The sequence below is a fragment of the Aphelocoma coerulescens genome, chromosome 7, assembly GCF_041296385.1.
Source record: "Aphelocoma coerulescens isolate FSJ_1873_10779 chromosome 7, UR_Acoe_1.0, whole genome shotgun sequence".
Lineage (NCBI taxonomy): Eukaryota > Metazoa > Chordata > Aves > Passeriformes > Corvidae > Aphelocoma > Aphelocoma coerulescens.
In genome coordinates, this window is record NC_091021.1 from 16,244,298 (window position 1) to 16,271,069 (window position 26,772).

The following is a 26,772-nucleotide window of genomic DNA, read 5'->3' on the forward strand; positions in this document are numbered from 1 at the left end:
CCTACCGTGGATATTATAAAACCTCAACTTCTCTGTCCATCTTCTAGAGCCCCCCAGATTTATTCAGATGCCAACTTCTGTAGTAGCTTTGCGTGAAGGACAGTCCACCACTTTCGAGTGCCAGGTAGTAGGCACACCAGAGATCCAGATTACATGGTACTTGGATGGGAATGAAGTGACTGACCAAGCTAAGTACGGCATCTCCTTCATAGACGGTTTAGCCACTTTGAAAGTCACTCAAGCCAGAGTGGCAGATAGTGGGATTTATGTTTGTGAAGCCCACAATGATGCAGGTAGTGAGAGCTGCAGCATCGAGCTGAAAGTAAAAGGTTGGTTTTGAATGTCTTGTCATCTCTGTCACATATCTGGGGTGAGGAAGTAGGAGATACTTCTTCTCCCCTCAAAACTATTTAAGGTTACTATCTACTTTCCCCTCATTCTTCCCTATAGAGCCTCCAACCTTTGTTCGGGAGTTGCGTCCCACCGAGGTAGTGAAGGGTTCAGAGGCCACACTAGAGTGTGAGGTGACTGGTACCCCTCCATTTGAGGTGAAGTGGCTGAAGAACAATAAGGAGATGTTCAGCAGCAAGAAATACGCCATCTCCGCCAAAGAATCAGTATTTACTCTTAATGTGACTAACTGTGATGTCTCGGATGTTGGTGAATATCAGTGTATTATATCAAATGAAGGTGGGAGCTGTTCTTGCAGCACAAGACTCAGCTTAAAAGGTCAGTCCTCTAGGAAGCATACCTCAAATATTATATGCTCCAGCTAAAGTGTAGTGACTGGGATTACTTTATATGATGTCTCTTTCTCTTCTTCCATTTCCACGACTTCTCTTCTGAACAAAACTCACACTACAGAACCACCATCCTTCATCAAGAAGCTGGAGAATGTCACTAGCATTTTGAAAGGTGATGCATTCTTTCAGTGCGTCATAGCAGGTGCTCAACCCTTGTCTGTGTCATGGATAAAAGATGAGAAAATACTAGAAGACGATGAGCACCACCACATCACCTTCAAGAACAGCGTGGCCACACTGAAACTTGTTAATGTTGACCTCAGCCACAGAGGGAGATATACCTGTCAGGCAAAGAACGAATCTGGCATGGAGAAGTGCTTTGCTTTGCTTTTCGTACAAGGTGTGTACAAGGTGTAACCTTGATGAGTATTTGGAAAGTCAGTTCCCTATCCATGTAGCTAACTGCTATAATTTTTACACTCTTTATACCTCAGAGCCTGCACAGATCATAGAAAAGGCTAAATCACTTAAAGTCACTGAAAAAGACCCCGTGACTTTGGAGTGTACTGTGGCTGGGACACCAGAGCTTCGGATAAGATGGTACAAAGATGGCAAGCAGCTCCTGCCCAGTAGATACTACACAATGAGCTTTGAAAACAATGTGGCCAGTTTCAGGATTGAACCTGTATCGAAGGAGGATAGTGGTACATACAGTTTTAAGGTTGAAAATGACTTCGGAAGTAGCACCTGTGAAGCTGTTCTGACTGTGCTAGGTTTGTATTGCCAATCCATCAGGAAGGCAATGAAAAAATAATCTCCTCGAAAGATAAGCAAGAAGTTAACCAGTGTGTTTTTGCTATTTTTTGTGTTGGGCAGATCAATCAATTCCTCCTGTATTTATCAAAAAGCTAACCAAAAAGGATACCATTCTGGGATCTTCTATCCAAATGGAGTGCAAAGTCTCTGGGTCACTCCCCATTACTGCAAAATGGTTTAAGGATGGAAAAGAGATAACTGACAGTGCAAAATATAGAAGCCTGTGCCATGAGAACACTGTGTCACTTGAGATTGCTAATCTGGAGCTGGCAGACAGTGCAAATTATACATGCAGTGTCTCTAATGTTGCTGGAAATGATTCTTGCAGCGCTGTCCTGACTGTGAAAGGTTTGAAACTCTTTTGCTACTTCTTATCTATGATAAATGCCGGGAAAATACCTTAGATCTTATGCTAACATAACAGTCTTATACGTCTTAATGTTAATACTGAAAACTTGGTCTCCATGCTTGCCTCACTGATTTTCTTCATTCTTAGACGTTTCTTATGTAACTGAGTGTGTCTTTTTCTTAAAAACTGCAGAGCCACCAAGCTTCTTAGTAAAACCTGAAAGCCAGCAAGCCATACCAGATTCAACAGTGGAGTTTAAGGCCACACTAAAAGGAACACCACCCTTTACAATAAAGTGGTTCAAAGAAGACTTAGAACTTGTATCTGGTCCAACTTGTTTCATTGGTATTGAAGGTTCAACTGGGTTCTTAACCCTCTATTCAGTGGATTCTTCTAGGAGTGGGCACTACACTTGCCACATTTCAAATGATGTTGGCAGTGACTCTTGCACTACAACACTGATGGTAACAGGTGTGCACTCTTTCTTGCTGTGTTGCAGTTTTTTTGTCTCTTTTCTTCTCTTTCCTTTTTGCTAAGCCCACCTTGGTGATCTTTGATACACTGCCAAGTGAATTCCCTACCCTGTGTTTGCAACCCACAGTTGTTTGGCTCTTTTCCCTGCTATTTTCTCTCCAGTATTAATTCAGACCTTCCTGACCCCACTTTTTTTGGTTTTTTAGAACCACCCAAGTTTGCTAAGAAGCTAGAGGCAGCAAAAGTAGTCAAGCAGGGTGACTCAGCCCGGCTTGAGTGCAAAGTAAGTGGATCCCCAGAGATGAAAGTAGTGTGGTTCAGAAATGACCATGAAATTGTTGCCAGTGAAAAATTCCGGACTTCATTCATTGACTCTGTGGCTGTGCTTGAAATGAATCATCTCAGTACTGATGAGAGTGGTGACTACATCTGTGAAGCTCACAACCCTGCCGGCAAGGCCAGCTGTAGCACCAAAGTCACAGTGAAAGGTTAGCTATCCTCTTGTTCTCTGACTGCATCCTATTTTCCCCCTGGTGTTTGTATCCTTAAGAAATATACAGGAACATGAGGTTAATTTCGTATTTCAAGACTGTCCTGTTCTCCATGTTGTGTTTGTTTCTTGATGCCCCCTCATCATCTCTGCCAGTGTCTAAACAAGAGAGATGATGTTCTTAATGCGATGAGTCCTAAGCTAGTTTTTCCCCAGTTCTGTATTTTTAATATCCAAGACAGTTCATAGTAAGAATTGTTATATCAAGGAACTGAAATATGAAGAGAAGGAACAGACACAAACCAACTAGCATCAGTGGGAGGTTACTACCAACTACATGAGACCTGTACCCTCTCTGCTAAAGGTCACCCCTCTGTTTACCTTTTCTACAGAGCTAAGGGCTCTCTAAGAATGTTCACCATTGTGCAAACTCATTGTGCCCAGAAAATGAGGGAAGTCTTGCCTGTTCCATAGATATTCTCAGCAGTCGCATTTTCCAGAAGCTGGTATCAGTAGACTGTTTGTCAATCAAACAGCTTCAGACTACTTTCTAAATGTTCCTTTCTTCCCTTGTTAGAACCTCCTGTCTTTAGCAGGAAGCCTTCTCCAGTAGACATTGTCAAAGGATCTGAGGTTATCCTGGAATGTGAGATTTCAGGAACACCTCCATTTGACGTTGCCTGGTTCAAAGACAGGAGACAAATCCGCAGTAGTAAGAAATACAAGGTTACAGCCAAAAACTACCATACAGGCGTTCGCATTCTTAATGTCGAAGCTGCAGATGTTGGTGAATATCAGTGCAAAGCACAGAACGACGTAGGAAGTGACACTTGTGTTTGCACTGTGAAGCTGAAAGGTAAAGTACTGGTACCTGTGTCTTCTGCAGCGCTCCCAATGGCGCTGCATTGCTCTTCTTTGCAGAAACACTGTATTTACTATAACTGCATATTTCTTCTTCAGAACCACCAAAATTCTTGACTAAAATAAACAGCATGACTGTTGTGGTTGGTGAACCAGTAGAGTTACAAGCAAGAGTGGAGGGCTCCCAGCCAATTTCTGTGCAGTGGCTTAAAGACAAAGAGGAAATTATTAGAGAAAGTGAGAACACGAAGATCACATTTACGGAAAATATTGCAACTTTACAATTTTTGCGCACAGAGACGAGCAGTGCTGGAAAATACACCTGTCAGATAAGAAATGATGCTGGAAGTCGCGAGTGTATGGCTACTTTAACCATTCTAGGTTGGTAAAAAGCACAAATTCATGGAAGTTTCTTTTTAAAGTTAGAAACTTGGCTGCTTAGTGTCAGCTGTATACTTTGCTTGTGCCTCTGAGTTCAAAACAATCAAAATAGAGAATCCTTCTCTTCCCAGCAAGCAGAAGTCAGGTTCCGTATTTCCAGTTGTCCAGCAATAGGGTTCAAAGGAACCATTCTGTGACTTTATTTCTGTCATGTCTTCTGCTCATGCCTGCTTGGAGAGGGAGTCTAAAATATTTTGTATTTTAAATTAAAATATATTTTAAAATTAAAATATTTTTATTTAATCTTGGAAAGCATCTGAAATTTGCAATTTAGGGTAACAGAAAGGATGGAAGAAACAGCTGTAAAAACCTCCCCGCCCCAACAAATCAAAATTTCCTTAGTACCAAATGTGTAAACCCCATCTCATAGTGCTATAATACTTACAGCTAATACTAATCAAACCCTGTTTTAACCATATGTGTTACCCATCTCTCCTTCCAGAGCCTGCAGTCATTGTAGAGAAAGCAGAGCCAATGAAAGTTACTATAGGTGATGCCTGTACTTTGGAATGCAAAGTAGGAGGCACACCACAGCTTTCCACTGGGTGGTTCAAGGATGGCAAAGAACTGACCAGCAGCCAAAAATACAGAATCACTTTCCTCAATAATGTATCTACACTTAAAATTATGGATGCAGAAAAGGAAGATGGTGGATTATACACTTTTGCAGTGCAAAACGACGTGGGGAAAAGCAGTTGTACAGCATCGGTTGATGTTTTAGGTTGGTTGGATAGCTTGTCCTCTATCTTTTACAAAAGCTTTTGTTTGGCCATATTCTCTGTCCTTTCTTCCATTCCTTTCCTCATTTTCTCTCTAACCATGAATTTATTATGTTTTCTTATGCAGATCGAATAATTCCTCCTTCTTTCACAAGAAAACTAAAAGAAACCCCTGGTGTTCTGGGTTCCTCAGCACTGCTGGAATGTAAAGTGTCAGGTTCACCTCCTATTTCTGTTGCCTGGTTCCACAATGGACTTAAGCTAGTCAGTGGAGAAAAACATCAAATCTCCTTTTCAGATAACCTATGTATTTTAGAAGTTAATTCACTGAGCCACTCAGAAACTGGCACTTACACCTGCAAAGCTACCAACACAGCTGGCTCAGATGAATGCAGTGCTGTATTGATTGTACAAGGTGGGTATATGAAGATCAGGAAGACCTCTGAGCTATTCTTTTCTCTTTCTCTCTTGAAATTATCTGCAGTCTTTTGTAAATATTCTTGGGGAAAATTATTGACAGAAAAATAAAGATTTTGCTCTTTATCTTTAGTAGGTGTATGGAAATACCAGACCTATGCTGTAGCAATCTGTCTTATCTATCTTTTTCTTTTGTGTATTTAGAGCCACCTTCTTTTGAGAGGACACCAGAGCCTCTGGATGTATTGCCAGGCACAAGCATCACTTTCACATGTGTTGTCAGAGGAACCCCTCCTTTTAAGGTCAACTGGTTTAGAGGGGCCAATGAACTTGTGCCAGGGGACAAATGTAATATCTACTTGGAGGAGTCTGTTGTGGAGCTTGAGTTATATGATGTAACTCCTTCCCAAAGTGGAGAGTACACTTGTCTAGTGACTAATGATGCTGGCAGGGTAAATTGTACAACACACCTTAGAGTAAAAGGTTTGTAAAGATGATGTCTCTCTATTTACCTTAAATTATTGTTTCCTTCTCTCCATTTGGCATGTTGGGCTCAACATTTGTGACTTACCTTTCATTAGAGCCAGCTGTCTTTGTGAAGAAACTGAGTGATCAGTATGTGGAGCCTGGCAAGCCCATCATCCTAGAGGGCACTTACACAGGCAGCCTGCCCATCTCTGTGACATGGAAGAAGAATGGCCACACCATCGCACAGTCTCAGAAGTGTAGCATCACCACCACAGAGAAATCCTGCATCCTGGAAATACTTGACAGCACCAAAGAAGATGCAGGAGAATACTCTTGTCATGTTGAAAATGAGGCAGGAAGAGATGTTTGTGAGGCTGTAGTCTCTACCCTAGGTGTGTGCTCCCTTTGCTTCTTTTCCTTCCCTTTTTTTCAAGTGTATGCTTTCCAAAACCTGGCACCTAATAAGCCTGTCTAATTGCTTCTCTTTTTTTAGAACCTCCATACTTTGTTACTCACTTGGAACCTCTTGAGGTGTCAGTTGGGTCTTACACAACACTACAATGCCACGTTGCTGGAACACCAGAAATTACTGTGTCTTGGTACAAAGGTGATACAAAACTCAGGTCTACCCCTGAGTACAAAGTGTTCTTTAAAGACAATGTTGCTACACTTATTTTCAACAAAGTGGCTAGCAACGACAGTGGAGAATATATCTGCAAGGCAGAAAACAGTGTAGGAACTGCATCTACAAAGACTCTCTTAACAGTTCAAGGTGATGATTTTGTATTAGCTTGCTAAAATTCTTTTTCTCTTGCAAAACTATGAAAAAATTGCTTTCTGAGGTATATTCATCCTTTGCTTGCTTTCTTCCAGAGCGCAAACAACCACCTTCCTTTGCAAGAAAACTAAAGGACATCGAGCACCCTGCTGGTTTACCACTTAAACTTATGTGTCGGCTCAATGGCTCAGAGCCCATTACTGTCACTTGGCACAAAGATGGTGTGCTGCTAAAGGATGACCACAATGTGCACACATCCTTTGTAGATAATGTTGCAGTGCTGCAGCTGGTGCGAACTGAGATGAATCACACCGGGCAATACTCCTGCACAGCCACCAATTCTGTGGGTACTGCCACCTCAAGTGCTAGGCTCACAGTGGCAGGTGTGTTGGCTTACAAAACTTTTGCTTGGGTCACAGGCTCCTCCCTCTTATTTCATGCATGCAGTGGTATCTGTGTGTTGGATTAACTTTTTTCTGAGGTATGAGTATTACATTATTTTCTTGTGTTTCTAGAACCCAAGCAAGCACCTGTCTTTGATATCAAACCAGAATCTATTGATGTGCCTTTTGGAGAAAGTGCTGACTTTGAATGTCATGTTACGGGAGCCCAGCCAATACACATAACGTGGTCCAAGGATGGTCGGGAGATCCGAACTGGAGGAAATTTCAATATTACATTCACAGCCAACACAGCTCACCTTCGCGTGCTCAGAGTGGGTAAAGGAGACTCTGGCCAATATACTTGCCAAGCTAGTAATGAAGCTGGGAAAGACTTCTGCTCAGCCCAACTCAGTGTCAAAGGTATTAAGATTAAGTCACCTTTGTTTGTGCATTTTCTTTTTCTTGGGTAAAGACATCTCTTTGATCTTCTACCATTTCTAGTTTAGAAATATATAGAAAGTAGCTTTCCAGACTGCAGACATAAAACAGGTAATGACCTTCTCCCATCATACTGTGTAACAGCAGAAGTCTTGCGTGCCTGCAAAATCTCCAAGGAGAAAGGTCCTTGTATGAACATGTTTGTACGGAGAGTTGCACTCACACTACTTTTTACTTTAACAGTTAACTTTAGCCACTGTGGTAGTCACTCATAGCAATTGCTATATGAAAAATGCTGATTAGTAAGTACAGCTCTACCTTACATTTGTTGGCCAGCATTGGTGACTCTTGAATTTGCTAAAGATTTCAACCGGAGTTCTGAATTGTTGATTTAATCTAGACTATGAATCACTTAATTTCTTCATGCAGAAATATACTTTAAAGATGTGTAAGCAAGTGAAACAATCCCTACCGTGTTTCTGTTGCTCCCAGAGATGAAGGGCTTGTCAAATCTTTCATGTTGGCCTGGGAACCCTGTTACTTGTTACCACTCATAGGTAACAGCAAAATTTCACTTGTGTGGAGCAACTGTTCTTTTGTGTATTTTTCACAGCTTCAATTGTCTGATGCAGCAGGGTCCAAAGTTGGCAGAACATAGTTTTAGTTGTTGTCTTTGCCTTCTTTTCTTCATCTTGTGTATTTCCTTAAGAAGAAGCTCTGGTTGGGGATGCAGCCAACTTCTCTAACAATTTTACTTTTGTGCTGTAGTACTCTTGTGCCTCCCAGAACTCTTGCTTAGCATTGCAGATTTCACTAGGCAAACAGGTATGTTGTCATTCTCTATATACTTATTCTGTTCTGCAGAACCTCCCAAGTTCATCAAGAAGCCGGAAGCTTTGCGGTTCGTGAAGCAGGGTGACACAGTTCAACTTGAATGTAAAATCAGCGGCACACCAGAGATTAGAATTGTGTGGTACAAAAATGATCAGGCACTCCAGGCAAGCGACAGGCTGCACATGTCCTTTGTAGACTCTGCAGCAACGCTGACCATCTTGGGTGCCACTGCTGAAGATGCCGGGGATTACATCTGTGAAGCCCACAACTCTGCGGGCACAGCCAGCTGCAGCACTTCAGTCACAGTGAAAGGTTAGCACATGGCTCCGCATTCTTCACCAGAACCCCTGGCTGCCAGGCCTGCTCCCAGATGCACATCCCACTGCTGCTGCAGCAGCTGGTGGCTGCTGGGTCAGTGTCTCTCCAGCTGCTCTTGCATTTAAATGCTGCTGTGTTTAAGCAGCAGAGATCAGGCAGGAAATAGTGGTGGGTGTTGAGCACTGTGCAGTCATTCCATTGTCTCCCCATTTAAGTCAACTGCAGGCTGAACAAGGCAAGCTTTTCAGATCACAATGGAAGCATGGACTAGATGGAACACCAGCCATGGTGAGGGTGCTGGGAATACTTTTAAGCCATCCCTCTGCCTCCTCTTTATACAAAGTGATCCTGACAGGAATGAAATTTAAGACGGAAGAGGAGGCTGTGTAGCTGAGCTTCACCGACTGTAGCTTTCATGACTAGAAAGAGCAGGGTGGGAAGCTGGAATGTGACCCTAGAGTGCAGGAAGAGTGGCTTTTGGGGAAGGACACTGAGCACTGATTCCAAACAGGTGCAGAAGTACCACATTTTCTGCCCTTTGAACTCTGAGTGCTGGGATTTTTTAGAGGTGAGGCCACATACTTAAAAGCTAAATATGTGTTTACAAAATAAGCGTAGGCTCCCTTCCTGAATGTGTTGCTTCCTGCTACTATCCAGAAATCCATCCAGAGAAGCAGACTCACACATTATGATGTGATTCTTTTTTTATAGAACCACCCATTTTTAGCAAGGTGCCAAGCCCTGTGGACACTCTTAAAGGCTCAGATGTTATCCTTCAGTGCGAGATAGCAGGGACCCCACCCTTTGAGGTGGCTTGGTTCAAGGACCGGAGGCAGGTCAGGAGCAGCAAGAAATTCAAGGTGACAGCAAAGCACTCCGTTGCCAGTCTTCATATTCTCAATCTGGAATCTCAAGATACTGGAGAATACCAATGTAAAGCTATGAATGAGGTGGGAAGTGACACTTGCACCTGTCCAGTGAAATTCAAAGGTTTGTATGCTAGAGGATCAACATCACTGCCCTCTTTTCTTGATCTCCTGGCTGTCACTCTACCAAGCAAGCATGTATGATTAACCGTCCTCTGCCTCCTTGTTTTTGTCATCAGAACCTCCACGGTTTGCCAAGAAGCTGAGTGACACTGCAATCTTCATCGGGGAGCCAACAGCTCTGCAGGCAGTAGTGGAAGGATCCCCACCAATTTCTGTTGTCTGGCTCAAGGATAAGGGTGAAGTTATTAGGGAGAGTGAAAATGTTCAAATGTGGTTTATGGACAACATTGCAACTCTTGAAATTGCCAGTGCAGAGGGAACTGACGTTGGAAAGTACATCTGTCAGATCAAAAATGATGCTGGCATGCGGGAGTGCTCTGCCTTTTTACAGGTCCTAGGTGGGTATAGCCTACTCCACTAGAGGCACTGTGTCTTACAGCTTGCACTGTCGGCTCTACTAGCTTTGCCTTCTGCTCACACCCTGCACTCACAAGTTTGTGGGTAGATTTCCCTGTGACACACAGACCCCTCCCTTCCTATTTCAGAACCAGCAGTCATCTTAGAGAAGACCGAACCAATCACAGTAATGGCTGGCAATCCTTTTACCTTGGAGTGCAAAGTAGGAGGAACACCTGAGCTTATCACCAAGTGGTACAAAGACGGCAGAGAACTAAAGAGTGACCGCAAATACCAAATTACCTTTTTCAACAATATATCCACTTTGAAAGTCTTTTCTGCAGACAGGGGAGACAGGGGCTTGTATACTTTTGAGGTGCAAAATGAAGTAGGGGACAGCAGCTGCACTTCTTCAGTTGATGTTTCAGGTCAGCTCTATGTCTTTGTTGTTCACACTTGTCTTTAAAGAAAGTTTTTATTTTTTCCCCTTTTATTTCCATTGAAAGAAACCTCAACACTTCTCTTCCTGTTCTTCTGCCCTGTCCTACTTAGATCGCCTTGTTCCTCCTTCATTCTCAAGAAAACTAAAGGAAACAAATGGAGTGCTGGGATCCTCCGTGCTGCTGGAGTGCAAAGTGTCTGGCACAGCTCCCATATCTGTGTCCTGGTTTCAAGATGGAAATGAGATTGTTAGTGGAGAAAAATATGAAATCTCATTCTTGGATAATGTTTGTGCTTTGAAGTTGAATGCCCTGGATGTCACAGATACAGGGTCATATACATGTATGGCAGCCAATGTGGCTGGATCTGACGAATGCAGTGCCTTCTTGACTGTACAAGGTCAGTGGAAGGATACTGCTACATCTTCAACAAAATTCTTCTTCCTTCTTCTCTTTCTTTTCTCTGGTTTCCCATGGTTTCTTTTTCATGGTTTGTTTGGTTTGGTTTTTTTTCCCAGGGTTTCTTTTCTTTTTTTTTTTACTCAAACCTGCTCATTTTCTTCCCCATGGAGACCCTCCTATTAATATCCTTCTCCTTCTTCCATTTCTTTGCATGATCCTTAGAACCACCTTCTTTTGTGAAGACACCTGATCCCCAGGAAGTTTTGCCTGGATCAAATGTGACATTCACCAGCTACATCAAGGGCAGTACTCCCTTCAAAGTGACCTGGTTCCGAGGCATCAGGGAGCTGGTGCCAGACAGCAACTGCTCAATCTCTCTCAATGAGTCTGTGGCACAGCTACAGCTGTACAACGTGGAGCCAGGCCACAGCGGGGACTATGCCTGTGTGGTCACAAATGATGCTGGCAGTGCCTCGTGTACAACACAGCTCTTTGTGAAAGGTGTGTTTGGGTGTGTGCATGAATGCACAGTTATCTTCATTCACTGCCTGCAGCTCTTCCACATCTGTCCCTCTTACTATTGATTTATACCTCCCCACAGAGCCTGCAGTCTTTGTGAAGAAATTAAGTGATTTCAGTGTGGAGCAGGGGAAGTCCATTGTGCTGGAAAGCAGCTACATTGGCACCCCTCCCATCTCTGTCACCTGGAAAAGAAATGGCATGCCCATTGCTCAGTCTCAACGCTGCACTGTTACAACTACTGAAAAATCTGGCATTCTTGAAATCTTCAACAGCACAAAGAATGATGAAGGCGAATATACCTGTGAGGTGGCAAATGAGGCGGGTGGGGATGTTTGCCACAGCCTTGTATCCATCTTAGGTATTCATTACCCCGATCCCCCTAATGCACCCCTGTGATGCTCTGCCTCTGCTCACCATGCTCTCTCCTTCCCCAGAACCACCCTATTTTGTCACGCACCTGGACCGTGTGGAGGTGAAGGTTGGTGAGCCCTTGACCTTAAAATGCCAGATTGGCGGTTCACCAGAAATCAAGGTGTCCTGGTACAAAGATGACACCAAGCTCAGATCAACACAGGCTTACAAAATGCACTTCAAGAACAATGTGGCAACACTGGCGTTTTCTGCTGTAGAGGATAGCAACATTGGAGAATACATCTGCAAGGCAGAAAATAGCATCGGCTTTGCCACCTCCACAGCTTTGCTTGTTGTTAAAGGTGATGGGCCAAGACCCACTCTTTTCTGGGGTAGTTTGTAGGAACTCTTTGTTGTCTACAGAAAGGGGGTTTTATTAATTTCAAAGATAATTAATTCTAGATTGGCTTCCTACTAATAGTGGTGATTATTATTGTTTTGCAGAACGTCAACTTCCCCCTACGTTCACCAGAAAACTAAAAGATATTCAGGAGGTGGTCGGTGCCCCAGTGACATTTGACTGCCGCATAACTGGCTCAGAGCCTATCCAGGTGTCTTGGTACAAGGACGGGGTTCTCTTAAGCGACACTGATAACATGCAATCAGCCTTCTTAAATAATGTTGCGACTTTACAGATCTTGGAAACTAGTATGGATTACCGTGGCCAGTATACTTGCTCAGCCCAAAATGCTCTGGGGACTGCCTCTTCCAGTGCCAAACTTCTCCTCACAGGTTTGTAGCTCATGCTTTAATGAAAATCTTTTGTATGTCTTTGCTCTTTTATTTCTCCACCCTTTTCCCCACTCTGCCCATTGTATGGCGGCCAAGGACAATGGGCATGGCATGGTGAGGCAGGCTTCATGGTGAGCCCTGCCATGCTTTCCTCTTTGCAGAACATCTACAACCTCCCTTCTTTGACATCAAGCCGGTATCTATTGACGTGGCACTAGGGGAAAAGGCAACCTTTAAGTGCCACGTGACTGGTTCTGCTCCCATGAGGATTACTTGGACTAGAGACAACAGAGAGATTCGTCCAGGTGGAAACTACAAAATGACACTGGTGGAAAACACGGCCAGCTTGACAGTCCTAAAAGTTGGTAAAGGGGATGCTGGACTCTACACATGTACTGCCAGCAACAGTGTTGGAAAGGATGCGTGCGCAGCTCAGCTGGCTGTACAAGGTATTGCTGTGGGCTTTAGTGTTTATGAGGCTTTCTTTGCAAGGCAGACACCTGGAAATCACAGTCCTGAATGCAGACGTTTGTGACTAACAATCTTTACAAGAGGTTACTCTGAGATTTTATTTCACTTAATTATTGTTGTAATACCGAAATACTTACTTATATTTCTTCTGCTTTGGTATAGTACATGATTTTTCTTATCAAAGGGGTTCTTTCATTGAAACATTAACTCTTACGTACTACTCTGTTGCGCCTTTGTGACTGGTTCTATTGGACAGCAAAATCTGTCCTTCTAAAGTCTTTCTCCAGCAGTGACGGTCACTAGGTTGCCCAGGGGAGTGAAAGGAAACTGAGAGAAATTCAGTTCACTTATATGGCTTAAAAGTATTTTTACTGCATATACAGCTCCTGCAAATAGCTCTGCTCTTTCACAAATTGAAAACACTGAAAATTGCTCTTCTAAACACAAAACTGGAGGATCTGAGAGCAGATTTGGTGACAAATATCCATCCCACCCAACACTTCACCTCACTTCATAGTGTGTGGATCTAAAAGTGAAATCTAAATTTATGAATGGCTCAAACTGTCTTAGTACAAGTGACACATGTATATTAGTGCAATTTCCTCAATGTAGGTGGGAATATATTTATAGCTGTTCCAGACATTTCAATCTTACTGATTTCATAAAAGAAGAAATGTAACATACACTGCTTAGATTATGCCTAAGTTAAAAGGTCCCCGTTGCTTTAGCACTTTCTTTCCTCTTCTTTTCCTCTCTTTCCTCTGTATGCATTTGGAGAGGAAAGAGGAGGGAAATATTTCGAGAGTAAATCCTTCTACTCTATAAGACAAATAACACAGGAAGCTGAACTACTAGTAGCAAGATTTTGTATTAATAAATTGTCAAATGTTTTATATATACCAAGTATATTCTATCCATAAGCATTTTTCTTGGTGGAGGTAGGAAGAGTGTGTAAGACTGAATTACCTGGATTCAGTAACAAGTAGTGGTGCTGCATTATGCAGTTTGACATAAAAAAAAACCACACTGAAAGATTGTAACAAGAAATCAAATCTCTTTAGAAGATCTGAAGCTTTTTTCTGCCGCAATCATAATTCTGTTTATTAATTATATATTTTCTAATAGGTTTATTTGAACAGAGTTACCATCCATAAAATGATCTAAACTGACCTTATTTATTTTCTTACTCTTCAAATCTTTATTTGTAAAATCCTGAGGAGTCTTTCCAGTATTGTTATTTTATTTTTTGATCCTGAATTTACTGACACTCCCTTGAGTTCTTTAAAATTTGTACAGTTTCCCCAGGGCTGTAAAATTAGTGATGTTCATTGTTTTCAACCAATTTCTGTAGAACTTGAAAGGGCAATCTCTTAGGGTGCATTGATTTGCCTGTGTTTAATTTGAGCATATGCTGTCTCACTTGTACGACATGCAGCCTTTTGTTTGTAGAATTAAGATATTTCTTTTAATTGACCTTGAAAACCTCACAGCTTTCTATTAACTTTCTCACTCTAGCATCTAATGTTCCCAGTCTGTAGTTTTAATAATTGCTTTATGTTCTAGAACTGCCTTACATTCTAAATATATACCTTACTAACGTGTATATCCTCATTTTTGGAAGCAGTGGAATCAGAGTGTGAGTACTCAGCAACTGCTGGTATGCAGATAGATAATCAACTCTTTCTCAAAATGAAATCCGATAGTAAGTTACTATGGTTCCAAGAGTCCTGATGTTAACACATCATTTCTATTTTGAGAAACCCAGGATGTTTTGTTTCTAGCAACACAGGATGTTCTGCAACTGTCCCACAGGTTGAAATAATCCACAATAAATTAGATATTCTTCCTACGCTTTACAGAGAGTCACACAAAGAGGCACTTCATCCTGTTTTGCACAGTGATTTTTTTTGTTGTGCCCACATTACCACCTCCTGGTTTTATTAGTTATATCTTTGATCTATGAGCATTCCGTCTTGTGATTCTAATCATCCAGATGGTACTTTTGATGAAAAGTATCAAACTTTCCTTTCCTCTCCTTATGGAACAAAATGTAACTACCTGCTTTACTTTTCAGCCACAGGACATTTAACACCAATGTCTGTAATACCAGCCATTTCATAATTCTCTTCAGCATGATTATTTCTAAAGTCTTTTGTTTGCTACCTAAGATCCTTAACGTTTATTCCTTATGTGCAACTTTATGTTCAGTTTTGCATTAAATGTGTGAGGAGTGATAATGCTAATACATTTATTGACTATATTAATTATTAATCACAGGATATAGAGCAGTAGCTATAATACTCAACATGAATGCTTTTAATAACATTTCTTGGCTGAACAGTCGTAGTCTTGCATTTTCATCAGGCATTTTGATGATTCATGTATAACAAGAGGTTATTTTGTAAAGAAAACCACATGTCAACTAATCTGTAATGAATATACAAGGAGAGGTACAGTGGATCAATAAAGTAAGGAGAAACTCATTGAAATGCATGTAGAAAACTTGTTTGCTTCTTAATCTGGATTTTGGACCAACTTAAAATCATCTAAAAAATTTCATAATTGCAAAACCAGAATGTTTGCTTGAGTCCCTGAGGTTTACAGTTTCAGTTATGTATCTCCCTGCTTATTCAAACAATTAGTGCAGTTTAAAGCATCATCTCCCATTTTGGCTTTCCAGAACCACCAAGGTTTATTAAGAAACTAGACTCCTCAAAACTTGTGAAACAGCACGATTCCACAACGTATGAATGCAAAATAGGTGGATCTCCAGAAATTAAAGTCACCTGGTACAAAGGTGAAACTGAAATCCGTCCCAGTGAAAAATACAGAATGTCCTTTATGGATTCAGTGGCAGTCATTGAAATGCACAATCTCAGTGTTGAAGACAGCGGTGACTACACTTGCGAAGCTCAGAATCCAGCGGGTAGCGCAAGCACCAGTACTACACTGAGAGTAAAAGGTCAGAATCCCAGCTCTTTTCTTCTGTAAAGCTCCTTCTTTACGGTAAAGTCCTCCTTTGGGAAAAGCTCTTAAATCCCACTTTGTTTTTTCATGGATGCCAAAACCCATCTGACTAGATGGCAAATCTCTTGTCTGTTTCTGAGCTCTGTGGCAGATCTTTCTTATCTATTGTTTGTCTTTGCTATTTAGCGTCAGAAGAGTTACTTGAATCTTCTGTCCTCTTTAATCTCTTTTGCTTAAATAACACAAATGATAACTCTTTTTTATTTTTTCCAGCACCTCCCATTTTTACCAAGAAGCCCCATCCAGTCGAGACCTTGAAAGGGTCTGATATTCATCTGGAGTGTGAGCTGCAGGGCACTCCTCCATTCCAGATTTCGTGGTATAAAGACAAAAGAGAAATTCGGAGCAGCAAGAAGTATAAGGTCATGTCTGAGAACTACATAGCTAGTCTTCACATTCTCAGTGTGGATACTGCAGATGTTGGTGAATATCACTGTAAGGCTGTAAATGATGTGGGAAGTGACTCCTGTATTGGCTCTGTAGCACTAAGAGGTTTGTACAAAGATTGGCATCTTCTCGGCTTTTCTTTGTTCCTGCTATTCTTCTCTTACTTTTCTGCTCCTGACGGGTTTCTTTACTGTTAAATATCTTCTCTTAAATAGCACCACCAACCTTTGTGAAGAAGCTGAGTGATCTCACTGTCGTAGTTGGGGAGTCGATTGAACTGCAGGCTACAGTACAAGGATCACAGCCCATTTCTGTACTGTGGTTAAAAGACAAAGGGGAAATCATCAGAGAAAGTGATAATCTTTGGATCTCCTACTCAGAAAATATTGCAACTATGCAGATTGGAAATGCAGAACCAACCAATGCTGGGAAATACATTTGTCAGATAAAAAATGATGCTGGAGTTCAGGAATGCTTTGCCATGCTGAAAGTGCTAGGTTGGTAGCATGAGATAAAAAACACAGTGTGTTTTAAGATGCTTTAAAATTAAATTTTTAATAATAATAATAATAATAACAACTATTGAATTGTTATTTTTTAAATTTTTCTGACTTGCATTTCATTGCAGAGCCTGCAGTCATTGTAGAGAAGCCAGGCCCAGTCAAGGTTACAGCTGGAGACTCTTGTACTCTGGAATGCACAGTAGATGGCACACCAGAGCTTACTGCTAGGTGGTTTAAGGACGGTAATGAACTGTCCACTGACCATAAATATAAAATCAGTTTCTTCAACAAAGTATCTGGGCTTAAGATCCTCAATGCAACACTAGAAGACAGTGGAGAATATACCTTTGAGGTGAAAAACAGTGTTGGTAAAAGCAGCTGCACAGCTTCAGTGCATGTTTCAGGTTAGTCACCTGTGATCCTTTAGTTCCTTTAAAAAGCCTTCAGATAGCAAAGTGGTTGTTGTGATTGGCAGCCTAAGAGACTTGTATAATCCTAGGAGTACTTGGCATGCCACTTTGACAGGCACCAAGACTAGATGCCTACCTAAACTCTGAGGTGCATGAATTACTGAAAGGACTTGATTTCTTCAGCTTTAATCTGCATGTCCTCTTTGACAGTTGGTGCAATATTGTTCCTTACGAGAAAGAACGGCAAAAATAAAAGGTGTTCCTCAAAGATTGTTAATGAAAATTCCAGCATATCCTTAACCATTGACTATTTTTCAAGTACTTAGATGTGTCAGAGTATATTGCCAAAGCAGATACAGCAAAAGAAAGGTCACTAATTCTATTATGCATGGAGAACTTCCTGCATTTTAAGAACCCTGTATGGTAATTTTTATTTTATTTTTATTTTGAAACAAATGCAGATCGTATTATACCGCCTTCTTTCACAAGAAAACTGAAAGAAACATATGGTCAGCTGGGTTCTTCTGCTGTACTGGAGTGCAAAGTTTATGGGTCACCACCTATTCTGGTTTCCTGGTTTCATGATGGACAAGAGATTACCAGTGGAGAGAAATATCAGGCTACTCTTACAGACAATACCTGTTCTCTGAAAGTGAATGGACTTCAGGAGTCTGATATGGGAACTTATTTGTGCACAGCTACTAATGTAGCTGGCTCTGATGAATGCAGCGCATTTTTGAGTGTTAGAGGTCAGTATCAGTAAGAAGTCAGAATCAGAGTGCCCAGATTTATTTTCAGAAAGATATCATTTTTTTCTTTGTTGCATATTTCTGATTACTGTGATCTTCAAAAGAAGTTCAAACGTACTTCTTCTCTGTTTTATTTGTGTGCTTAGAACCACCATCTTTTGTGAAGAAACCTGAACCACTGGATGTTTTTTCTGGGGCAAACATAGCCTTTACTAGTATCATAAAAGGTTCCCCCCCACTGGAAGTTAAATGGTTCAGAGGCAGTGTTGAGCTAGTACCAGGACCCAGATGCAGTATCACCTTGCAAGATTCAGTTGCAGAACTGGAGCTGTTTGATGTACATCCACTTGAGAGTGGAGACTACACCTGCCAGGTCTCTAACGAGGCAGGGAAAATCTCTTGCACAACACATCTTTTTGTCAAAGGTTTGTCCAGACTACTGCTTCTTATGCTTCTAAAGATGATCTCTTGGCTTTATTTAATTTGTTTTCTTCCTGTTGTTCATTATAGAACCAGCCAAATTTGTGAAGAAGGTGAATGATTTAAGTGTAGAGAAAGGGAAAAATTTAATCTTGGAATGCACATATACGGGTACTCCACCGATTTCAGTGACATGGAAGAAAAATGGAGTGAAAATAATGCACTCTGAAAAGTGTAGCATCACCACTACAGACACATCTGCCATACTGGAAATCCCTAGCAGCAAACTAGAAGATCAGGGGCAATATTCTTGTCATATTGAAAATGATTCTGGGAAAGATAATTGTCATGGTACAATCACAATACTAGGTGCGTCAAGCCAGCATCACTTCAACAAGCGTTATTTGAACTACTAATGGTCATCATGCAATATCTTTTTATGCTAATGGTGTGTCTTTGTCCTTCAGAACCACCTTACTTCATTACACCCTTGGAGCCAGTGCAGGTGACTGTTGGGGATTCTGCATCCTTACAGTGCCAGCTTGCTGGAACACCAGAAATGATTGTGTCATGGTACAAAGGCGATACAAAGCTGAGAGGAACTGCTACTGTGAAAATGCACTTTAAGAACCAAATTGCTACTCTGGTTTTCAGCCAGGTAGACAGTAGTGACAGTGGGGAGTATATCTGCAAAGTAGAAAACTCTGTTGGGGAGGCTTCTTCATCATCTTTGCTTACAGTTCAAGGTGAATATTTCAATTTTAAATATAGGGAAATGGCCTACTTTTCTTAAATACGCCTTGCTATTTTGAAAAACAACAATTGCCTCTTCTTCGTAAAACACTTTACTGTTTCTTGATGCGTAAAGTACCCTGTGGCACTGTCTTCTACTAACAAAGGCCTGCCAGTAAAGCTAGTCGAAATATGGCACTTACTGACCACACCTCTTCTATAGTGTTACAAGCGTCTGTATCTTCCTTCCCTATTCGGGATACTGCTTTGATTGTTTCCAATGTCAGCAGTCCGGACGCTCACTGGGTCTAAGTGAGAGCAGAATGATTACTTCTTTTCCTGCAACCATATGCATAGGGCTCTTTACATCAAGGTCAAAATAAATTATATGCTCAATAAGAAAATTGGAAAATTTTAATTGGAAGTTATGAGCAAAAGTCCACCATACTCTCAGTATATAACTCACGGTATACTAGGCAGTGATTATTGGCGAGTGCAGCGATAGATGCATGTCGTCTGAAGACTTCACTGTACAATACTTGTTTTCTTACAGAGCGTAAACTTCCTCCTTCTTTCACACGAAAATTAAGAGACATTCATGAAACTGTTGGCTTACCAGTGGTGTTTGATTGCGGCATTGCTGGCTCAGAACCCATCGAAGTATCTTGGTTTAAAGACGGCGCGCGTGTAAAAGAGGACTACAATGTTCACACGTCCTTTGTAGACAATGTCGCAACTCTCCAGATTTTGAAGACAGATAGGAGCTTTATTGGGCAGTACACCTGCACAGCTGCCAATGCTATTGGGACTGCTTCTTCTAGTGGCAGGCTTGTCCTTACAGGTTGGTGGGCTGTGAAATATTTAATGGAAATGTCTTAAAAATAATTTTTGCTTTATCTATGGATTTAATGTTGTACAAGAGATTCTTATTTCACAGAGTTTTAAAGCAAATTGAGATTTTTAAGTGATGGTTTTTATTTCTTTCACTCTTCAGAAGGGAAGACTCCTCCGTTCTTTGACATCCCACTTACATCTGTGGATGGCATTATTGGAGAAAGTGCTGATTTTGAGTGTCACGTTTCTGGAACACAGCCCATTAGAGTCACTTGGGCAAAAGATAACCAAGAAATTAGAACAGGAAAGAACTATCAGATCAGTTATGTAGACAACACAGCCCATTTGACCATCTTGAGAGTTGACAGGGGGGATTCTGGAACATATACATGCTATGCTAGCAATGAAGTTGGAAAGGACTCTTGCACAGCTCAGCTGGCGGTTAAAGGTACTGAATAGATAATACATTGTGTGTACATTTTTCTTCCTTAAATTATAAAGGAAGTTGGCCTTATTACTGCAAGATAAGTTTGAGAAAACTTTTGTGATGTAGCCTGAGAGTACCTATCTGGAGATACCTATGAATCTTTTAAGGGAATTAGGAAGGGTCACTAACAACAATGGGAGGAGAAATAAAACATATTCTTTGCCCTACTTTCTTAATAGGCTCTAGCCTCTTTCTTAAGCTTGACAAAACTCTTGGGGTTTTTTAAATGGTGTATGATTTAAATCAATGCAAGAGAAATTTTTTTTTCCAAACAGAAAAATCCACTGTGACAGTGACTGTAAGAGCAAGATTCCTGCTGTTTATCTTAGCATAATTTCACTTTTAAAATATATCCAGTTTAAATGAGAGTAAATATAAATTCCCCAATGTTCAAATTTTTCTTGCAACATTGTCTTTAGGATTTATCATCACAAGATAGATTCATGGAATTTATGTTCTTTTTTTTACAGAACGAAAAATTCCACCTACTTTTACTAAGAAACTATCTGAAGCAGTAGAAGAAACAGAAGGGAATGAACTTAAACTTGAGGGTCGTGTTTCTGGCTCTCAGCCTTTGACTGTTGCTTGGTATAAGAACAATCAGGAAGTCCATTCAAGTGCTCACTGTGAAATATCTTTCAAGAACAATACCCTGCTTTTGCATATAAAGACTGTAGAGCAATCAGATGCTGGTTTATACACCTGTAAAGTGTCCAATGAAGCAGGAAGCGTATTGAGTACATCTTCCATTGTTATCAGAGGTTGGTTGGAGTCTTATTTTTCTTTGCTTCCTGCTTTTCTTTGTTTGATGTAGCTGCAAGTATATAGCTTCTCTCTAATGAGCTTGTTTTACTTAACAGCAGTGATTTGTCCAGAGATGGACATAAACCCCAAAGTCAAGAAATTATTTTATTTTTGTGATTATTTTCTTCAATGAGAAGCTTCTTTTTCACTATTTGCTATGACTAATTTAAAGTGAACAATGAAGTCTTTGTGACATTTCTGTTCAATTTTAAATCATTCTCTTTCCATGGAGTAATAGGGGGTTTGTGCAATGAAATCTAAGCTTAGGCAGTGTTGACACTGTGTTGTGGTAGCATGACACTTCATCAGAACAGTCTTGCAGAAAATTGCAGGTATTATTATTTCTTTAAATATTTTTATATAGTTTTGCAGCCTAATAGTGCTTTAGTTCTCATACTATCTTTTGCATGTAAAGGTTCTTGCTGAGGGGATAAAGATATTTCTTGCATGTTTATATAAGAAATATGCTGTCATGCTCTCTTCATATTTATTCTATTTTCTAAGATTATGGTTGACATTCTGAGACTTCTGCTTATCTTCCTGCATTCCTTGCCATCGCCTTCTTAGGAACTGCATGTACCTCTCTCTTATATTCTTGATCATACTTTCCTGAGTATTCACTGAAGCATTTTCATATTCCAGAACCTAAAAAGCCTCCAGTTTTTGACCAGCCTCTTCAGCCAGCAGCAGCAGAGGAAGGTGATACCCTACAGCTTAGCTGTCATGTCCAGGGATCACAGCCAATCCGAATTCAGTGGCTGAAGGGAGGAAGAGAAATAAGAGCTTCAGATAGATGCAACTTCAGCTTTGCTAATGGAGTAGCTCTTCTAGAACTTGCTGCAGTTACCAAATCAGATTCAGGAGAATATGTATGCAAAGCTTCAAATGCAGCTGGCACTGATACTTGCAAATCTAAAGTGACAGTCAAAGGTACAGTAACACGAAGAAAATAAGGGTGTATGATAAAAATGTCAACCAAAACTCTATCCCACTTTGTTTTCTGTGGAACAAAAAAGTTAATAATCTAACAACAAACAATTAGTTACTTTTAGTTCTTTTTAAAACTGTAGAATTTAGTAAAACAGAGTATATACAATAATTTATATATCAATAGTGACATAAATGGTGAGAGATCAGGGGCAAACCAACAGCACATTCTTATCAAAGAGATTAAGAATTTATTTTCTAAATCTAAACACCAAATTTAACAAAAATGCATGCTAAATGGGTGAAATTACTTTGACATGCATGTTTTATGGAAAGCAGGTGAAAATTGGTGTTTATTAAGGAAAATATAGAAGGAATTTGATTGAGCATATGGCCTTAGAGGATAATTGTTTCAAGACTCTTAAAGCTCATTTTGACCTTTTAGCTGAAAGTAAATGGAGTCTAAACATGAGTCCTTCTATGTAGGTCTTGCTTTACCATTGCATAAAGGACACAAGAGTCCAGCAGTATGTACAAATAGTCTCTTTCTCACTACATGAGTAGCCACTAGGCTATGTAAAAGAAAAGCAAGAGAATTTAACAGACCACTGATAAAAGACTGCAAGGAATTCTTAGGGCATAATACCCAGAAGTAGACTGAAAAGAGAAAATCTCACTAAAAATGGATCTACTTTAGAAAATGAGGCTTTTTATTTGCATATCCATCTACGGATTTGCATCCATGGAGAGTATAAATGGCCTGACTGAAGTAAATGAACAGCACAATATGGTCCATTGTGGACAGTTTCATCTGGAAAGCAAACTACAAGTTGTTTAAAACAGTATTAAATTATTTTGCATTTTTACCTCTTGCATAGTCTTTTGTTTCATCTCAGGAATTAATTTCTTTTTTACAATTGCTGCAGAAGTATCAACACTCATGAACATAAACTATTACATGGATCCATCTGTTATAACTGTCTGACTCTGTTTTTTTAGAAAAACCGACAGCTGCTCCAGCAGCTAAGAAAGCAGAAGTGGAAGGCAAACTTTATTTTGTGTCAGAGCCTCAGAGTATCAAAGTCATGGAAAGTAAGAACTCTTTTCAAAACAGTACATTGTCTTCTATTTGCCCACATCTTTTTGTTTGAGATGATGTCCCAGTGTCATAAACAACTGGAAAGACTTATCTTCCTCATTTGCATCTTTCTGCAGAGACCGTTGCAACATTTATTGCAAAAGTTGGAGGAGATCCAATTCCAAATGTTAAGTGGATGAAGGGAAAATGGAGGCAACTCAACCAGGGAGGCCGCATTATAATCCAGCAGAGAGGAGATGAAGCCAAACTAGAAATAAAGGACACAATGAAAACTGATTCTGGCATGTACAAATGTGTAGCTTTTAACCAACATGGTGAAATTGAGAGGAGTGTAAATCTGCAAGTTGAAGAAAGAAAGAAAGAAGTTGTTGAAGGGGATCTCAGGGCAAAACTAAAAAGGTATATTGAAAGTTTTTATAGATTAATTTGCAAACAGCACAGAAGAAAAATTTTTGGTTATACATCTCAGAACAAGACATAATTTTAAAATATTTATTAAATAGGAATAACGGTACTAAAACTAAAAGCCCCTGACTAGACTAAGCTAAATGATTCCACTGCACAGGGCAGCTCTAAGCTGATTCAATATTTCATTAAACAGCTTTCTGGGAATGAAATGCTGTATTGTTAACTTCTGTTATTGATTTGATTAGCACTCCAACAAAAACAAAAGAGGAAGAGCAACCTATTGATATCTTGGAACTTCTCAAAAACGTAGATCCCAAAGAATATGAGAAATATGCTCGCATGTATGGAATTACAGATTTCCGTGGCCTCCTGCAAGCCTTTGAGTTACTAAAGCAAACCCAAGCAGAAGAAAGTCATAGATTGGTAAGATACAGTGTGACTTCAGTGTTGGATCTCTTAGGAGTAATATGTTTCCCTTGAACAGACATGGTGGCCACACTCTGAAGTTATGATGTGTGCATGAATTTCTGGTTCCTCTTTAGATCTTTTACTGGCAGGTCTCAATTTCTTGCATGCTCAAATCCAAGAAGAATAAATGGGCCTTCTGGCAAAGTAGGTTCTGTCTTCATAACTTTTCTGTAATTGTTAGAATGGGAAGATACACCAGTTACAGTAGAGTTACATAAAATTTGATGTAGGAATGAATACTGTGTTGGATAAAAATGACAGCTTGACATTTAGTATCCTTTAATCTTTGAGTATATTCTGCATTTTTGTAGGAAATTGAGCTCACAGAAAAAGCTCAAAGGGAAGATCAGGAGTTTGATGAACTTGTAGCTTTTATTCAGCAACGACTCACACAAACAGAGGTAAAACATTTTTGGACTGATTTCTGAAATATTCAAACCCATAACAGGGAACTTGAAATTAACTTAAACTAATATTTTCCAGCCTATTACTCTGATCAGAGACATTGAAAATCAGACGGTTTTAGCAGATGAGGATGCTATCTTTGAATGTGAGATTAAGATTAACTACCCAGAAATTAAGCTATCATGGTACAAGGGAACCCAGAAACTGGACTCCAATGACAAATATGAAATTAGAATTGAAGGTGATCGCCACATACTAAGAATTAGAAACTGCCAGCCTGAGGATCAGGGAAATTTCAGAATAGTGTGTGGACCACATATTGCCAGTGCCAAGCTAACTGTGATTGGTAAGTGTACTTCTGAAGTATATATTTGAATTAGTTTACACTTTGTTTATTCCACTCTCTGATCTCTGTTAAAATGTATGTTTTAACATGCTAATAGAACCTGCAGTAGAGCGGCATCTTCACGACACTACTTTCAAGGAAGGAAAAACATGCACACTGACTTGTCAGTTCTCTATCCCAAATGCCAAGTCTCAGTGGTATAGAAATGGGAGACCTATTAAGATAGGAGGGAGATATTCAACACAAGTCTCTGACAAAGTGCACAAACTCATCATCAAGGATGTTAGAACAGAAGACGAGGGACAGTATACCTGCAAGCTTGACAGTCTAGAAACAACAGCAGATCTGGCCATTGAAGGTTTGTAAAGAATCTCTTTATTACAATAGTGACAGACTGTTTCTGGAGGTTTCATTAGCAGAACAAATGGAAATAAAAAGTATTTCTGAAAAACAGATTCCCAAACTTGGAAACAGACTACATAAGAAATTTTACTGTCCTTTCTCTTTTAATACTTGTGTAACTTAGTATTCTTGACTAAACCATGATTAATAATGTCCTTTAGCCCACAAACAATCTGAGCTGTACTAGCTTCTATTTTCTTTGTGACTCTTATATTTTCCTTTGACTTTTCTTAATTATTCTTTATCTTTAGTTTCCTTAATGGCTTCTCTTACAAAATGTATCTGCACAGCAATCTTGTTATAGTTGTACTCTTATGTCTTCTAATCTTTATTCTTATACATAAAACTTCATAGAAGATCGAATCCCCTTTTCTTTATTTTTTCAAAATCTATTGGTATTATCTCATTAAAATTTAGCTACTTTGATGACAACGAGAAGGATTCAGATAAAGTAAATGCCAAGGTGGTGCATAACAACTGATGTATTTTTTGTTTCTAAAAACAGCGGAACCAATTCAGTTCACGAAAAGCATACAGAACATTGTTGTGAATGAACACCAGTCTGCGACCTTCGAGTGCGAGGTGTCTTTTGATGATGCAGTTGTGACATGGTATAAAGGCCCCACCGAACTGAGAGAGAGTCCCAAGTACAGCTTCAGAAGTGAAGGTCGTTGTCATTACATGACTATTCACAATGTTAATGCAGACGACGAAGGTAAAAATGCATGGAACATTTGTGCTAGTGTCATTTTTTATCTGATTTTTTTGTCTGGTTTTAAATGATGAAAGAATATAAATATCAACGTTCTTGGTTGCTGCAGGCGTGTATTCTGTAATTGCTCGTCTTGAACCAAGAGGAGAAGCAAGAAGCACTGCAGAGCTTTATCTGGTAACCAAAGGTTAGCGAATTTTCTAAATACATTTGTGATCATAACTATGTGTAAATTTGTTTGTTTGAAACATGATTCTGGAAAAATCAATAGTCCTAAAAGAAATCTAATATTCCTTTGCAGAAATCAAATTGGAGTTGAAGCCACCAGGTAAAGTTCTCAAGCAAGACTGGCACAAGATCATGTCATAGAATTAAAGAATTGCTCTGCTTTTTTATTATTTTCAAATCTTTTTTTCCTAGAGTTAGAGTAAGTATAACCTACATCCTGAAAAAATATTCCTCATCCACAGACTTGTGGAACTATTATTCTCATAAATAGTGGCAGTGAATACTGAGATAAATCCATACTCAGTGACATTAATAGGGGCACTATTCTGTACAATATGGAATGCCACATTCTCTAAAACACACAAGTTTATTTTTGTTGGAATTACTAAGGAATAGAACAATGAAGATGTACCAACTAATAGATAGGATCCTCTCTGTGCAACTGAAAAAAAATAACCAAAGAGGCAAAATAAGTAACAATCATCTCCTTATGATAAGTAGTGGTCCTCTTTTTTGAAAGTTCTTAAGAGCC

At 39.9% G+C, this 26,772-nt stretch overlaps 1 protein-coding gene across 20 annotated transcripts in view; it reads left to right on the forward strand.

Annotated features, from left to right (window-relative positions):
- The window catches only part of LOC138112916 (titin-like), a 241,572-nt gene that overhangs the window by 62,381 nt on the left and 152,419 nt on the right, over nucleotides 1-26,772 (forward strand). For 12 of the 20 annotated variants that reach the window (XM_069020525.1, XM_069020531.1, XM_069020532.1 and 9 more), the window contains exons 45-60: nucleotides 6,652-6,939; nucleotides 7,072-7,359; nucleotides 8,242-8,523; nucleotides 9,241-9,519; nucleotides 9,635-9,916; nucleotides 20,912-21,202; nucleotides 21,888-22,175; nucleotides 23,172-23,264; nucleotides 23,388-23,670; nucleotides 23,925-24,102; nucleotides 24,459-24,548; nucleotides 24,631-24,898; nucleotides 24,996-25,256; nucleotides 25,806-26,015; nucleotides 26,122-26,199; nucleotides 26,314-26,340. In XM_069020525.1, coding sequence (XP_068876626.1) covers nucleotides 6,652-6,939; nucleotides 7,072-7,359; nucleotides 8,242-8,523; nucleotides 9,241-9,519; nucleotides 9,635-9,916; nucleotides 20,912-21,202; nucleotides 21,888-22,175; nucleotides 23,172-23,264; nucleotides 23,388-23,670; nucleotides 23,925-24,102; nucleotides 24,459-24,548; nucleotides 24,631-24,898; nucleotides 24,996-25,256; nucleotides 25,806-26,015; nucleotides 26,122-26,199; nucleotides 26,314-26,340 — 3,486 coding nt within the window. Of the gene's footprint in view, nucleotides 1-47; nucleotides 330-450; nucleotides 730-864; nucleotides 1,144-1,237; nucleotides 1,517-1,619; nucleotides 1,908-2,100; nucleotides 2,344-2,588; nucleotides 2,871-3,449; nucleotides 3,729-3,832; nucleotides 4,115-4,616; nucleotides 4,896-5,020; nucleotides 5,309-5,514; nucleotides 5,794-5,891; nucleotides 6,171-6,271; nucleotides 6,551-6,651; nucleotides 6,940-7,071; nucleotides 7,360-8,241; nucleotides 8,524-9,240; nucleotides 9,520-9,634; nucleotides 9,917-10,063; nucleotides 10,343-10,466; nucleotides 10,755-10,978; nucleotides 11,258-11,357; nucleotides 11,637-11,712; nucleotides 11,992-12,133; nucleotides 12,422-12,582; nucleotides 12,871-15,572; nucleotides 15,855-16,132; nucleotides 16,412-16,521; nucleotides 16,804-16,934; nucleotides 17,214-17,680; nucleotides 17,969-18,114; nucleotides 18,394-18,478; nucleotides 18,758-18,855; nucleotides 19,135-19,673; nucleotides 19,962-20,114; nucleotides 20,403-20,911; nucleotides 21,203-21,887; nucleotides 22,176-23,171; nucleotides 23,265-23,387; nucleotides 23,671-23,924; nucleotides 24,103-24,458; nucleotides 24,549-24,630; nucleotides 24,899-24,995; nucleotides 25,257-25,805; nucleotides 26,016-26,121; nucleotides 26,200-26,313; nucleotides 26,341-26,772 lie in introns of all 20 variants that reach the window. The other 8 variants (XM_069020545.1, XM_069020534.1, XM_069020538.1 and 5 more) reach the window with 8 other exon arrangements.